Here is a 14,601-nt window from a genome sequence, read left to right on the forward strand (position 1 = left end):
GTACTAATGATGTTTGTGATTTGGGGAATGTGTGTGGCATCAGACAAATAGCCGCTGTGGCTCAATACGCTAGTAGCAGGGACATCTGAACACAAGGACCAGGGTTTGAATCCCAACAAAAACCTATTTTTAAGTTCCTATAGCCTAGTGGCTAAGACTCCTGACCCGCAGTGCTACCGGTTCAAGTCTCTGCTGCTTTAGAATGTTTATTTGAAACGTGTCTGTCACTGCACGTTATAGTGCAGACATTACATAGGGCTACGCTTCTTTAACTCACCTTTTCTCCTTTCGTTCGTATCACCTGGGACAGTCGGAGAAATCCCTGTTAGGTGGGGATTGTGCGGTGGAGCCATCTGCTCAGCCCTCAACGCAGCTGCAGGATGCTCCTGTTTGAACAGCTCGGCTTATGCAGGTAATGTCGCTGTTACCCAGAGATCTCGTACATTATTTCTCTTCTCCTGTTTTCTAAAGGGAGCTTGCTAACCTCCATGTTACACGACTCTGCGGATGAGAGGCCTCCCTTGGAAGGAGGTCCAGGATACTGATGATGTTGGTGGAGTCTGAACCAGTTTCTCAGGATATCGAGGCGCATTGTATAGCAGTTCATCTGGTACTGCAGGTAAAGGAGTCAGACACTTCACGTACCTCGGAGTTCGGCGCCAAGGAAGAAATGACAACGACTTGTCCAGTTTCGGATGAGCTGGATATGCTCCAGTCGGCGGCCTGGAGACATCCGAATGCACAATTTCAGGTATCAAACAATATTTGTTTTTCAATCCTTTCCCCCGCAGATAGCAGGAAATGATATGAGACCTCTCCAAGGGTTTACCCCTCGATGTATCGCCGGTCCAAGAAGCTGCAGTTTCCTGGGGCAACCTTGCTGAGGGAGCAATTTGAGAGAGATATGCGGCAGCAGGGGTTCTACCTTGTCCGGAGCAGGTAGGTTGTGGAACAATTGTCCTCTAGGTTACCGGATGGTTTGCATCAGGATCACCTATTTCCTTGGGCAGATCGGAGTCATGATTCTGCTTTATATTCTTTTGAGGTCTCCAAGGACGTCTGTATACTCGGAGCCTGCATTTCCGCTTGGGCTGTCTTAACCCGACGACCTTTGGGGCAGCGACAGTGACAGGCGGATATTGAATCCTAAGAGCAGCAGGTCCATTACGGGCCTGGTCAGGAAGGATTTTCCTGCCTGGATCTGTCAGACCGTTGGGGGTAAGTCCACTTTTCTTTCCCCTACTGCTGCTTCAGCTCCAAGACGGACCTATACCGGTCTTTCCTTTGGATCTTTCCGTGCCCTTTCCAGGTTTCGAGGTCATGACAGGGACGATATTTCCGTCAACAAGGGATCTCAAAGTAAGAGGCAGAGTTTCAGCATCCTAGAACCAGTCTGATGGTAGGTCCTCCAACACACCCACCACAGGTCAGACCTCTCTCCCACCTGGGTGATCCCAGGGTGGGCGCATGTCTGTGTTTTTTGTTTTTCTCTAACGTCCTAGTGGATGCTGGGGACTCCGTAAGGACCATGGGGAATAGACGGGCTCCGCAGGAGACTGGGCACTCTATAAGAAAGATTTGGTACTATCTGGTGTGCACTGGCTCCTCCCTCTATGCCCCTCCTCCAGACCTCAGTTAGATTTCTGTGCCCGGCCCGAGCTGGTTGCACACTAGGAGCTCTCCTGAGCTGCTAGAAAGAAAGTTTAAATTAGGTTTTTTATTTTACAGTGAGACCTGCTGGCAACAGGCTCACTGCATCGAGGGACTAAGGGGAGAAGAAGCGAACCTACCTGCTTGCAGCTAGCTTGGGCTTCTTAGGCTACTGGACACCATTAGCTCCAGAGGGATCGACCGCAGGACTCGTCCTTGGTGTTCGTTCCCGGAGCCGCGCCGCCGTCCCCCTTACAGAGCCAGAAGCATGAAGATGGTCCGGAAAATCGGCGGCAGAAGACTTCAGTCTTCACCAAGGTAGCGCACAGCACTGCAGCTGTGCGCCATTGCTCCTCATACACACTTCACACTCCGGTCACTGAGGGTGCAGGGCGCTGGGGGGGGGCGCCCTGAGCAGCAATAATATCACCTTGGCTGGCAAAATAACCACAATATATAGCCCCAGAGGCTATATATGTGGTAATTACCCCTGCCAGAATATGGAAAAAAGCGGGAGAAAAGGCCGCCGAAAAAGGGGCGGAGCCTTCTCCCTCAGCACACTGGCGCCATTATTCCCTCACAGTTCCGCTGGAAGGAAGCTCCCTGACTCTCCCCTGCAGTCTACACTACAGAAAGGGTAAAAAAGAGAGGGGGGCACTGAATTTGGGCGCAGTTTAATATAATAAGCAGCTATAAAGGGTCATAATTCAGTTAGTCCCTGTATTATCATAGCGCTCTGGTGTGTGCTGGCATACTCTCTCTCTGTCTCCCCAAAGGGCTTTTGTGGGGTCCTGTCTCCTTTAAGAGCATTCCCTGTGTGTGTGTGCGGTGTGTCGGTACGGCTGTGTCGACATGTTTGATGAGGAGACTTATGTGGAGGCGGAGCAGATGCCTATAAATGTGATGTCACCCCCTGCGGGGCAGACACCTGAGTGGATGGATTTATGGAAGGAATTACGTGCAAGTGTCGACTCCTTACATAAAAAATTTGACGACATGCCAAATGCGGGACAGCCGGCTTCTCAGCTCGTGCCTGCCCAGACGATTCAAAGGCCGTCAGGGGCCCTGAAACGACCACTACCTCAGATGGCAGACACAGATGTCGACACGGATACTGATGCAAGTGTCGACGACGATGAGTCAAATTTAATGTCCACTAGGGCCATTTGTGGCATGATTGAGGCAATGAAAGAGGTATTACACCTTACTGAAATAAACCCAGGTACCTCAAAAAAGGGTATTATGTTTGGGGAGAAAAAACTACCTATAGTTTTTCCCCCATCTGAGGAATTGAATGACGTGTGTGAAGAAGCGTGGGCTTTCCCCGATAAAAAATTGGTGATTTCAAAAAAATTACTAATGGAGTTCCCTTTTTCGCCAGAGGATAGGTCACGTTGGGAAACTCCCCCTAGGGTGGATAAAGCGCTCACACGTTTGTCTAAAAAGGTGGCACTACCGTCTCCGGATACGGCCGCCCTAAAGGAACCTGCTGATAGATTTTAGGATAGCCTCCTGCTTTCTATTTACACACACACTGGTGTTATACTGAGACCAGCTATTGCTTCAGCCTGGATGTGAGTGCTGCTGCTGCTGCTTGGTCAGATTCCCTGTCGGAAAATATTGACACCCTAGACAGAGACACTATATTGCTAACCATAGAGCATATAAAAGACTCGGTCTTATACATGAGAGATGCACAGAGGGAGATCTGCCGGCTGGCATCTAGAATAAGTGCTTTGTCCATTTCTGCTAGGAGAGGCTTATGGACTCGGCAGTGGACAGGAGATGCAGATTCTAAAAGGCACATGGAAGTTTTGTCTTATAAGGGTGAGGAGTTATTCGGGGACGGTCTCTCAGACCTTGTTTCCACAGCAACGGCTGGGAAGTCTGCATTTTTGCCCCATGTCCCCTCACAGCCTAAGAAAGCACCGTATTACCAAGTACAGTCCTTTCGACCCCAGAAAAACAGGCGGGGAAAAAGCGGGTCCTTTCTGTCTAGAGGCAGAGGAAGGGGGAAAAAGCTGCAACACACAGCAGGTTCCCAGGACCAAAAGTCCTCCCCCGCTTCTTCCAAATCCGCCGCATGACGGTGGGGCTCCACAGGCGGAGCCAGGTACGGTGGGGGGCCGCCTCAAGAATTTCAGCGATCAGTGGGCTCGCTCACGGGTGGATCCCTGGATCCTTCAAGTAGTATCTCAGGGGTACAAGCTGGAATTCGAGGCGCCTCCCCCCCGCCGTTTCCTCAAATCAGCCTTACCGACGACTCCATCGGGCAGGGAGGCTGTGCTAGAGGCCATTCACAAGCTGTATTCCCAGCAGGTGATAGTCAAGGTACCCCTACTTCAACAAGGCCGGGGCTACTATGCCACACTGTTTGTGGTACCGAAACCAGACGGTTCGGTGAGACCCATTTTAAATTTGAAATCCTTGAACACTTACATAACAAAATTCAATGGCATAAAAAGATGTTAAAAGTAGGCGCAAACACCATATACAAATCCTTACATAAGAGTCCTTATGGAAAGACAGGAGTGAAATCTCAATTCTATGTATTCAGTGTTCTGAAGTCCCTTGTCCACACAGACTCAATGATGTGAAGTAGTTCTTTCTCTCAATAAAGAAGAAAAATTCATAGTGCAGATCAGCTTGACAGGGACAACGGATTTATTTTACATAGAACACTCTGAGGAAGGACCAAACGGGTCCGAAACGCGTTAAGCAGGTGGTGCTAGCCTTTGCCTGGACTGTGGGTGAACTGATCCTGATTCTTCAACTTCCTGTGTACTGCTGTGGTGTCCGGGACCTCCAGTGCTTCCCATTGTACCATCCTGGGAGGGTAATTAGAAGATATCAGAAATCAGCACCCCCTTGTTATCCACTTGCAGTGGTTATATGCTTGTTTTATTATGAATCTTGTGAGTGTTCTATGTAAAATAAATCCGTTGTCCCTGTCAAGCTGATCTGCACTATGAATTTTTCTTCTTTATTGAGAGAAAGAACTACTTCACATCATTGAGTCTGTGTGGACAAGGGACTTCAGTACACTGAATACATAGAATTGAGATTTCACTCCTGTCTTTCCATAAGGACTCTTATGTAAGGATTTGTATATGGTGTTTGCGCCTACTTTTAACATCTTTTTATGCCATTGTCACTTTATGGAATTTTGTGTGAGAGTTCCTCTGGTTTTAAGTGGGCTGCATATGCACCTGAGGCAGCGCATTTGTACAATAATTTCTTTCATAACAAAATTCAAGTTCAAGATGGAATCGCTCAGGGCGGTTATTGCAAGCCTGGACGAGGGGGATTACATGGTATCCCTGGACATCAAGGATGCATACCTGCATGTCCCTATTTACCTTTCTCACCAGGAGTACCTCAGATTTGTGGTACAGGATTGCCATTACCAATTCCAGACACTACCGTTTGGACTGTCCACGGCACCGAGGGTGTTTACCAAGGTAATGGCAGAAATGATGATACTCCTTCGAAAAAAGGGAGTTTTAATTATCCCGTACTTGGACGATCTCCTTATAAATGGCGAGGTCCAGGGAGCAGTTACTGGTCGGAGTAGCACTATCTCAGGAAGTGCTACAACAGCATGGCTGGATTCTGAACATTCCAAAGTCACAGCTGGTTCCTTCCACTCGCTTACTGTTCCTGGGGATGATTTTGGATACAGAACTGAAAAAAGTGTTTCTCCCGCAGGAGAAAGCCAAGGAGCTGTCATCTCTAGTCAGAGACCTCCTAAAACCAAAACGGGTATCGGTGCATCGCTGCACACGAGTCCTGGGAAAAATGGTTGCTTCATACGAAGCAATTCCATTCGGCAGGTTCCATGCGAGGACCTTCCAGTGGGACCTCTTGGACAAGTGGTCGGGATCGCATCTTCAGATGCATCAACTGATAACCCTGTCTCCAAGGACCAGGGTGTCTCTACTGTGGTGGCTGCAGAGTGCTCATCTTCTAGAGGGACGCAGATTCGGCATACAGGACTGGGTCCTGGTGACCACGGATGCCAGCCTTCGAGGCTGGGGAGCAGTCACACAGGGAAGAAACTTCCAAGGACTATGGTCAAGTCAGGAGACTTCCCTACACATAAATATTCTGGAACTAAGGGCCATTTACAATGCCCTAAGTCAGGCAAGACCCCTGCTTCAAAACCAGCCGGTACTGATCCAGTCAGACAACATCACGGCAGTCGCCCATGTGAACCACAGGGCGGCACAAGAAGCAGGATGGCAATGGCAGAAGCCACAAGGATTCTCCGATGGGCGGAAAATCACGTACTAGCACTGTCAGCAGTGTTCATTCCGGGAGTGGACAACTGGGAAGCAGACTTCCTCAGCAGACACGACCTACACCCGGGAGAGTGGGGACTTCATCCAGAAGTCTTCCTACTGTTGGTAAACCGTTGGGAAAGGCCACAGGTGGACATGATGGCGTCCCGCCTCAACAAAAAGCTAAAGAGATATTGCGCCAGGTCAAGGGACCCTCAGGCGATAGCTGTGGACGCTCTAGTGACACCGTGGGTGTACCAGTCGGTTTATGTGTTCCCTCCTCTGCCTCTCATACCAAAGGTACTGAGAATAATAAGAAGGCGAGGAGTAAGAACGATACTCGTGGTTCCGGATTGGCCAAGAAGGGCTTGGTACCCGGAACTTCAAGAAATTATATCAGAGTGCCCTAGTTCGGTTATACCTACTGGGCCCCGATTTCAGAAGTCGGTTACCCCGTCTCACTTTTGCCACTTTTGGAAATTTTATGTGGCCTGGTGTGGATGACGAGGGTTTTTTTCCCTTCGGTTTTTCATTTAGCCGCCTTTCGCTTCTCCGGGTGGTTTGCTCGGCTGCGCTTCGACTAGGTTGACCGGAATTTCAGGTCTCTGCTATTTCGGTTTTCTTCCAAAGGAAATTAGCCTGCCGGCCGGAAGTTCGGGCTCTCTTGCAGGGAGTACTCTACCGGCAACCCCCCTTTCGAATAAGGTTACGGCTGAGCTTCATACTCAGCTGTCGTTTCTTCCAGGGATGATGTCCGCTTTTCATATAAATCTGAGACTTGTGTTTTCGGCCCTCTTTGGATGTTGTCAGGGCTTGCTGACTCTCTCTACAGAAGTCTTCGGCTATTCGACAAATTGTTTTCTTCTTTGTTCTGTACGATACCCCCGTCCTAAATGGCCGAGGTCCCAGCAGCCGTTGGATACGTCTGACCATCAGACAGTCTTATTTGGTGGTTGCTCAAGAACCTCCATTTTCCATTTCGGCGCATTCCACGCACTCTGGGGGACCTTCGGTGGCGGCCGCACACGGGGTTTCCATGATTGCTTTACGTTGCGATGCCGCTTAGTCATAGACCTCATACGTTTATCAAGTTTTACGGATTTGACATTTTGGCGGCCTCTGTGTCACAGGTTGGCCAAGCGGTTTTGCAGGACTCTCAGCGCTCTCCCTCCCGTCTTGGGAGCTCTGGGACGTCCCCATGGTATCTGCACTCCAGTGGCCTCTAGTGGATGAAGGAGAAATCAGGATTTTGGTACTTACCGATAAATCCCTTTCTCCGATTCCACAGGGGCCACTGGACGCCCACCCAGTGCTGTTTCCTCCTTCTACACTTATCGGGTTGCATGTCACGGTGTGACTGTGCGTTTTGTTCCTATTACTCTATCACTATTTTTCAAGGTTTCCTTGGTATTATCTTGTTTTAGTTGGCTTAGCGAACCTCCTCTACTTTGACGTTGGTCTTTTCCAGCTCTCCTCGGGCACAGTTTTACGTAGACTGGCTTGGAGTGGGGACATAGTAGGGGAGGAGCTAGTCACATGGTTATAAATTTAAAGTGCCAGCTCCCAGTTACTGCCTACTATTTCCACATTGTATCTGCACTCCAGTGGCCCCTGTGGAATCGGAGAAAGGGATTTGTCGGTAAGTACCAAAATCCTGATTTACATTTGAGTTTTGACTCACCCCTTCCAAATCTAATTCTTTCTGCACATTTTAAATCTTTCCCACCTGCAGTGCAACATGGTTCCTATTTTATTTTTGTGCTTGCACTTCTCTCAGATTCAGCCACTTAACATCTGCTTCACCTGTAATGCAACATGGTTTTGTCAAGGTGCAAAGTTGTTGTTTTTGTTTTTATTTTACTTTTTTCCTAAGAATCAACCCCAGTACCAGCTTGTGAGATATTTTAGCTCAGTGTCACTTGCAGAATCAGCTAATACAGTAGGAATATTTAGCAGTATCAAGGCCTGATCCATTAAGGATTGCAAATGCAAAGCTGCTCGCAGCATTTATGATGCGATCGCATAACAGATGAACATCGCGACCATTGTCGCAGTGCGCGTTGCAGGGCCAAGGTAACTGCACCTCGTGAATGTTTACAATTTTCCTGTTGACCTATGTTAAGGTTGTTAACATTGAGAGCATGGCAGACTTAACTTTTGTATTCTTTATAGCGGCTTTAAATGCCTGGTATGCTTGCAACAAAGCTCTTCCATCACGTATCATGATTTATCGAGATGGAGTTGGAGATGGTCAGCTCAAAACAATTGTCGACTATGAAATTGCCCAGTTGCTAAGTTGCATAAAAGCTGCAGGAAGTGACTACAGGTACATTTTAAGAATTTACTCTTTCTAATAATTCTCTACTTGAGCTGTGATTGTAATTTTCTTTAAGCAATAGTGAGACAGAGGTTGTAGATTGTTGCACCTGTAGAATAATGTCCATAATTAACAAAACTGAAAGTTTCCCAATTTCTCCTATGTCCTAGACGATACTGGGGACACTTCAAGAACCATGGGGTATAGATGGGATCCGCAGGAGCCATGGGCACATTAAGACTTTAAAAGGGGTGTGAACTGGCTCCTCCCACTATGCCCCTCCTCCAGACTCCAGTTAGATTCTGTGCCCAGTGAGACTGGATGCACTCTGGGGAGCTCTCCTGAGTTTCTCTGAAAAAGACTTTTGTCAGGGAGAACTACTGGCAACAGTCTTCCTGCTTCGTGGGACTTAGGGGAGAGAAGCAGACCTACTTCTGTGAGTTTCAAGGCTCTGCTTCTTTGGCTACAGGACACCATTAGCTCCTGAGGGTCTGAACGCTAGGTACGCCTAGATGCTCGTTCCCAGAGCCCGCCGTCACCCCCCTTACAGAGCCAGAAGTCAGAAGATGGGTGAGTAGAAGAAGATCTAAAGACTTCAGTGACGGCTTTGAGGTACCGCACAGCGGCCGCGCTGCACGCCATGCTCCCACACATAGATCACACACACGGCACTACAGGGGATGGGGGAGGGGTACTGCCGCCCTGGGCAGCATAAAAATCCTCAATATGGACTGGCAATGTGGTATTTAATACTAAATCCGAACCCCCGCCAATATAAATATTTTAGAAAATAGCGGGACTGAAGCGCGCCATTAAGGGGGCGGGGCTTAGCCCTCGCAGCTCACATCAGCGCCATTTTCTCTTTACAGAGCTGCAGAGACGCTGGTCCTTCCTCTACACTGCTGTACAAGTAACAGGGTGCAAAACGGGGGGGGGGGGGACAGTTATTTTGGTGCTGTATATGTAATTATAAAAGCGCTAACGGGTCTGAGGCTTTATATAAGGGATTTCAGAACCGGGATAAGTGCTGGGTTGTGAGCTGGCAAACTCCCTCTATGTTTCTCTGATAGGCTTTACTGTGGGTCTGTCCCCTATATGCCCAGTGTGTTTGTGGGTGTCGGTACACGTGTGTCGGCATGTCTGAGGCTGAGTGCTCGTCCCAGGAAGAGACTGGATTAGGGAAAGAAACGGTCGTGGGAGTGACCCTGTCGGCACCGCCGACTCCTGATTGGGTAAATGTTTTGAGTGTTTTGAATGCAAATGTGGCTTTTTTAAATACGAGATTAAATATATCTGAGTCTCTGGGCAAGGCATGGAAAAAATCCGTGGAGGATGTGTTGTCACAAAAGCGTTCATTTACCCAGTTAGCAGATACGGATACTGACACGGACTCTGACTCCAATGTCGAATATAGTGATGCCAGATTAAATCCAAAACTGGCTAAAAGCATTCAGTACATGATTGTGGCGATAAAAGACGTGTTACATATCACGGGGGACCCTGCTGTTCCTGATACAAGGGTCTGTGTGTTTAAAGGAAAAAAATCTGAGGTAACGTTTCCTCCCTCTCATGAACTAAACGCTCTTTTTGAAAAGGTTTGGGAAAATCCTGACAAGAAGTTTCAGATTCCCAAGAAAATTCCAGTGGCATATCCGTTCCCCTCTGGGGATAGGGAAAAGTGGGAGTCACCCCCCCACTGTGGACAAAGCCCTATCATGGCTGTCCAAAAAGGTAGCGCTTCCGTCCCCTGACATGGCAGCCCAAAAGGAACCTGCGGATCGTAAGCAGGAAAATACATTGAAATCCATTTATGTCACTGCGGGTATGCTGCTCAGACCTGCCGTTGCATCGGCGTGGGTGAGTAGCCCTATTGAAAAATGGGCAGATAACTTGTCATCTGAGTTAGATACCCTGTATAGGGATAGCAATCTTTTGATACTGGGTTATATCAGGGACACTGCAGCCTACCTAAAGGAAGCTGCGAGGGATATTGGCCTTTTGGGATCAAGGGCCAATGCCATGGCAGTCTCAGCTAGGAGAGCATTGTGGATTCATCAATGGAATGCTGATGCTGACTCTAAGAAGGCGATGGAGTCTCTGCCGTATAAAGGTGGTGTCTTGTTTGGTGACGGCCTCGCTGACCTGGTATCTACGGCTACCGCGGGTAAGTCATCCTTTTCACCTTATGTTCCTGCACAACAAAAGAAAACGCACCACTATCAGATGCAGTCCTTTCGGCCCAATAAATACAAAAAAGGACAAGGGTCTTCCTTCCTTGCTTCTAGAGGAAAGGGAAAGAGGTCACCGGCTGTGGCACGTTCCCAAGAGCAGAAGTCCTCTCCGGCTTCTGCCAAATCCACCGCATGACGCTGGGGTTCCTCTGCGGGAGTCCGCACAGGTGGGGGCACGTCTCAAACTCTTCAGTCAGTTCTGGGCTCGCTTGGCCCTAGACCCATGGGTTTTGGAAATAGTGTCCCAGGGGTACAAGCTACTAGAGTTTCAAGACGTTCCCCCTCACCGATTTTTCAAATCGTCCTTACCAGCTTCTCCTCTGGACAGGGAGGTGGTATGCGAAGCAATACGGAAATTGTGTCAAAATCAAGTAATTGTCAGGGTTCCTTTGTCGCAACAGGGAAAAGGCTTCTATTCGAGCCTGTTCGTGGTCCCGAAGCCAGGCGGCTCAGTCAGATCGATCCTGAACCTCAAATCCCTCAATTTCTACCCACGGAAATTCAAATTCTAGATGGAATCTCTCCGGGCAGTGATATCCAGTCTGGAGGAGGGAAATTTTATGGTGTCGGTAGACATAAAGGATGCCTACTTGCATGTTCCCATTTTTCCTCCACATCAGGCTTGCCTGAGGTTTGCAGTGTGGGATTGCCATTATCAGTTTCAGACGTTGCCGTTTGGTCTGTCCACGGTGAGATTTTTCACCAATGTAATGGCGGAAATGATGATTCTCCTGCGCAAGCAAGGAGTCACAATTATCCCGTACTTGGACGATCTCCTGATAAAAGCGAGGTCCAAGGAACAATTACTGCAGAACATTTCGCTCTCCCTGACAATTTTGCAACAACATTGTTGGCTCCTAAACTTGCCAAAATCGCAGTTGGTTCCGACGACACGTCTGTCGTTCTTGGGTATGATTCTGGACAGATAATCCTGTCTTCCAAGACCAGAATCTCACTCCTGTGGTTGCTGCACAGCTCTCACCTCCTAGAGGGACGCAGGTTCGGGATCCAGGACTGGATCCTGGTGACCACTGATGCGGGTCTCCGAGGCTGGGGTGCAGTTACACAGGGGGAAAATTTCCAGGGAAAATGGTCAAGCCAGGAAACTTGTCTACACATAAACATTCTGGAATTAAGGGCCATTTACAACGGCCTTCTACAAGCGGAACATCTTCGCGATCTGCCCTTCCTGATTCAGTCGGACAACATAACAGCAGTGGCATACATAAACCGCTAGGGCGGAACGAAGAGCAGAGGCCACAAAAGTTTTCCGCTGGACGGAAAGGCATGTAAGTGCTCTGTCAGCAGTCTTCATTCCAGGTGTGGACAACTGGCATACTTCCTCAGCAGACACGATCTCCATCCAGGAGAGTGGGGTTTTCATCAAGAGGTCTTTGCAGAAGTGACAAGTCGTTGGGGAATTCCTCAAATAGACATGATGGCGTCTCACCTCATCAAGAAACTTCCAAGATATTGTTCAAAAGTTTTACAAGTTTGATACCCTGGCTAAGGAGGACCTCTTGCTTGGTCAATCGGTGCTGCAGAGTCATCCGCACTCTCCCGCCCGTTCTTGAGCTTTGGTATAAACCCCATGGTTCTTGAAGTGTCCCCAGCTTCCTCTAGGACGTAGGAGAAAATAGGATTTTAATACCTACCGGTATATCCTTTTCTCTTAGTCCGTAGAGGATGCAGGGCGCCCGTCCCAGTGCGTACTGTATCTGCAGATATTGGTTATGGTTACACACATGTTGTGTTGCGTTTATAGTCAGCCTGTTGCTGTCGTTATTCATGCTGTTGCATGCGTTGGGTTAAATGCCATGTTGTATGGCATGTTTGAGGTGTGAGCTGGTATGTATCTCACCTTAGTTTAAATCAAAATAAATCCTTTTTCCTCGAAATGTCCGTCTCCCTGGGCACAGTTCTGGAGGAGGGGCATAGAGGGAGGAGCCAGGTCACACCCTTTTAAAATCTTAAAGTGCCTATGTCTCCTGCGGATCCCGTCTATACCCCATGGTTTTTGAAGTGTCCCCAGCATCCTCTACGGACTAAGAGAAAAGGATTTACCGGTAGGTATTAAAATCCTATTATTTGTATAGTTGTAAGAATTAATCAAACCAAAGATATTGTATGAATATGATTAAGCTATAATCCAATTATTAAAAAAACAAACAAAAAAAAAACGGATTGGGTTTGCGTGACCACCAGTCACCATACCGACGCCAGATCCCGGCTTTTGGATGCCTGGCGGGGAGGCGAGCACTACGAAGACCCTTGTGGGCTTGCTGCGCTCGCCATGCTGCTGGCTCTAAAGCTATGGGTGTCGTACACACCCATGAATGGGAGTAGTCCCTATTAGTCGGCATTATGAGGGGGCGGGATCCCAGCGTCGGTATTGTCACATAACTACATCCCTCCATAGAGATAGTGAAAAATAACATTGACAATGGGAATGGTGACAGTATTGCTTGGAGACATACAGTGTGTGGTCCTAGTGCCATAATGCCAACCAGCCCTGGACTGCTCGGTCCTCAGCTGGAATCTCTAGGGAACTAGAGACCCTCCCATAAAAATGGGATCCTTTCTTCCACCCTTATTGTTTTAGAAGAAAGCGGATACCGGGGATCTGTACTTGTGTACCATGGAGTATAGATCGAGCCCACTGGAGTCTGACACTTGAAAAACCTTTAGTGTGTGTTTGTTTGTGCTGGCTCCTCCCCTCTATGCCCCTCCTAGCAGACTCCTTTTAGAAGAATGTGCCCAAGGTTTCCTTTATTTCTCTTACGTCCTAGAGGATGCTGTGGTCCATATTGGTACCATGGGGTATAGACGGGTCCACCAGGAGCAATTGGCACTTTAAGGGTTTAATATTGTGGGCTGGCTCCTCCCTCTATGCCCCTCCTACTAGACTTAGTTTAGAAAATGTGCTCGGAGTAGCCGGTCACAGCTAGGGGATCTCTACAGCGTTCTTCTGGTAATGAGTAATTTTTTCTTTCAGGTTTTTTATTTTACAGGGAGGCTGTTGGCGACAGCCTCCCTGCAGCGTGGAACTGAGGGGCGGGGGGTGAAGCAGTGTCCGCCCCGCGGGGTCTTGAGCCACTGCTCCCGCTGACTGGACGGTGGCTCCAGAGGAGTCTGATCGCGCCCCGCCGCAGGGGAACGCTCTCCCCGGCAGCAGGCCGCCACCCCCTCAGAAGCTGAAGTGTGGCAAGTCAGGCACTGTCCCCCCTTGCAAGCGGGGGGACAGTGTGAAGAGGGCGGCTACGGGTCAGGAGCGCGGTTGTTCCCGCGCTACTGGAAGGGTCAGCGGTACCTTGGTGCGGCGTTTGGGAGGAAGCGCCCTGAGCCAGCTCCGGACCCTGCACTGGTCATTTCCTGCATGTCGGGGTCTGCGGATCCAGGTCAGCATATTCCTCCGGCCAGTATAATCATCTTGTGAGCGGCAAGACAGCGCCATTGAAGGGGGCGGAGCTTCTCCTCAGAGCGGACCCAGCAGCATTCAGCGCCATTTTTCCTGCCTGCAGTCACAGTTCACTGGATCCAGGTCCCTCCAGAGCTTTCTCCAGCAGTCTGTACGGTAGAAGGGGGGGAGGCTGCCTAAAGGCTGTGTCACCTATTAAGGGACACAGTCAGCGCTGGGAAGGGACTCCTTTTGCCTCAAGAGCGCTGTGTGTGGGTTGGCTCCAATCTCTGTGTCTCTCTGCCATTCTTGGTGGGGAAACTCTGCATAATACCCTGTGTGTTTGTGGGGTGTTTGAGTGTGTATGTCAACATGTCTAGGGACACTGTTTCATATGCTGCAGAGGATTTGTCTTCCCAGGAAGACTCCATTCCATGTAATCAGGATTGCACTATTTTAGCGCAGATCCCGGTTAGAGAGCCAGAATGGTTAGTCTCTCTGAGCGGGACTATTTCTCAGATTTCTGATAGGGTTGCTAGGACTGAGCATGCCACGCAGGTCCTTCAGTCCTCTATGGCCGTATGGTCTGATTCTGCCTCCTCGGGGTCTCCTGCGGTACATTCTCATAAGCGTGCGCTTGCAATTATGCAGGATGACACGGACATCGACGCTGCAGACGGTGATGGGGATGTGTTGAGGGGAACGGCATCACTTGCTAGATGGGTG

General features: G+C 49.1%; 1 protein-coding gene across 4 annotated transcripts in view; it reads left to right on the forward strand.

Annotated features, from left to right (window-relative positions):
* PIWIL1 (piwi like RNA-mediated gene silencing 1) overlaps positions 1-14,601 on the forward strand; it is a 1,090,590-nt gene that overhangs the window by 913,282 nt on the left and 162,707 nt on the right. For all 4 annotated transcript variants that reach the window (XM_063964616.1, XM_063964613.1, XM_063964615.1 and 1 more), the window contains exon 18: positions 8,103-8,256. In XM_063964616.1, the coding sequence (XP_063820686.1) occupies positions 8,103-8,256 (154 nt within the window). The remainder of the gene's footprint in view (positions 1-8,102; positions 8,257-14,601) is intronic.

Source organism: Pseudophryne corroboree, chromosome 1, assembly GCF_028390025.1.
Source record: "Pseudophryne corroboree isolate aPseCor3 chromosome 1, aPseCor3.hap2, whole genome shotgun sequence".
Taxonomy (NCBI): domain Eukaryota; kingdom Metazoa; phylum Chordata; class Amphibia; order Anura; family Myobatrachidae; genus Pseudophryne; species Pseudophryne corroboree.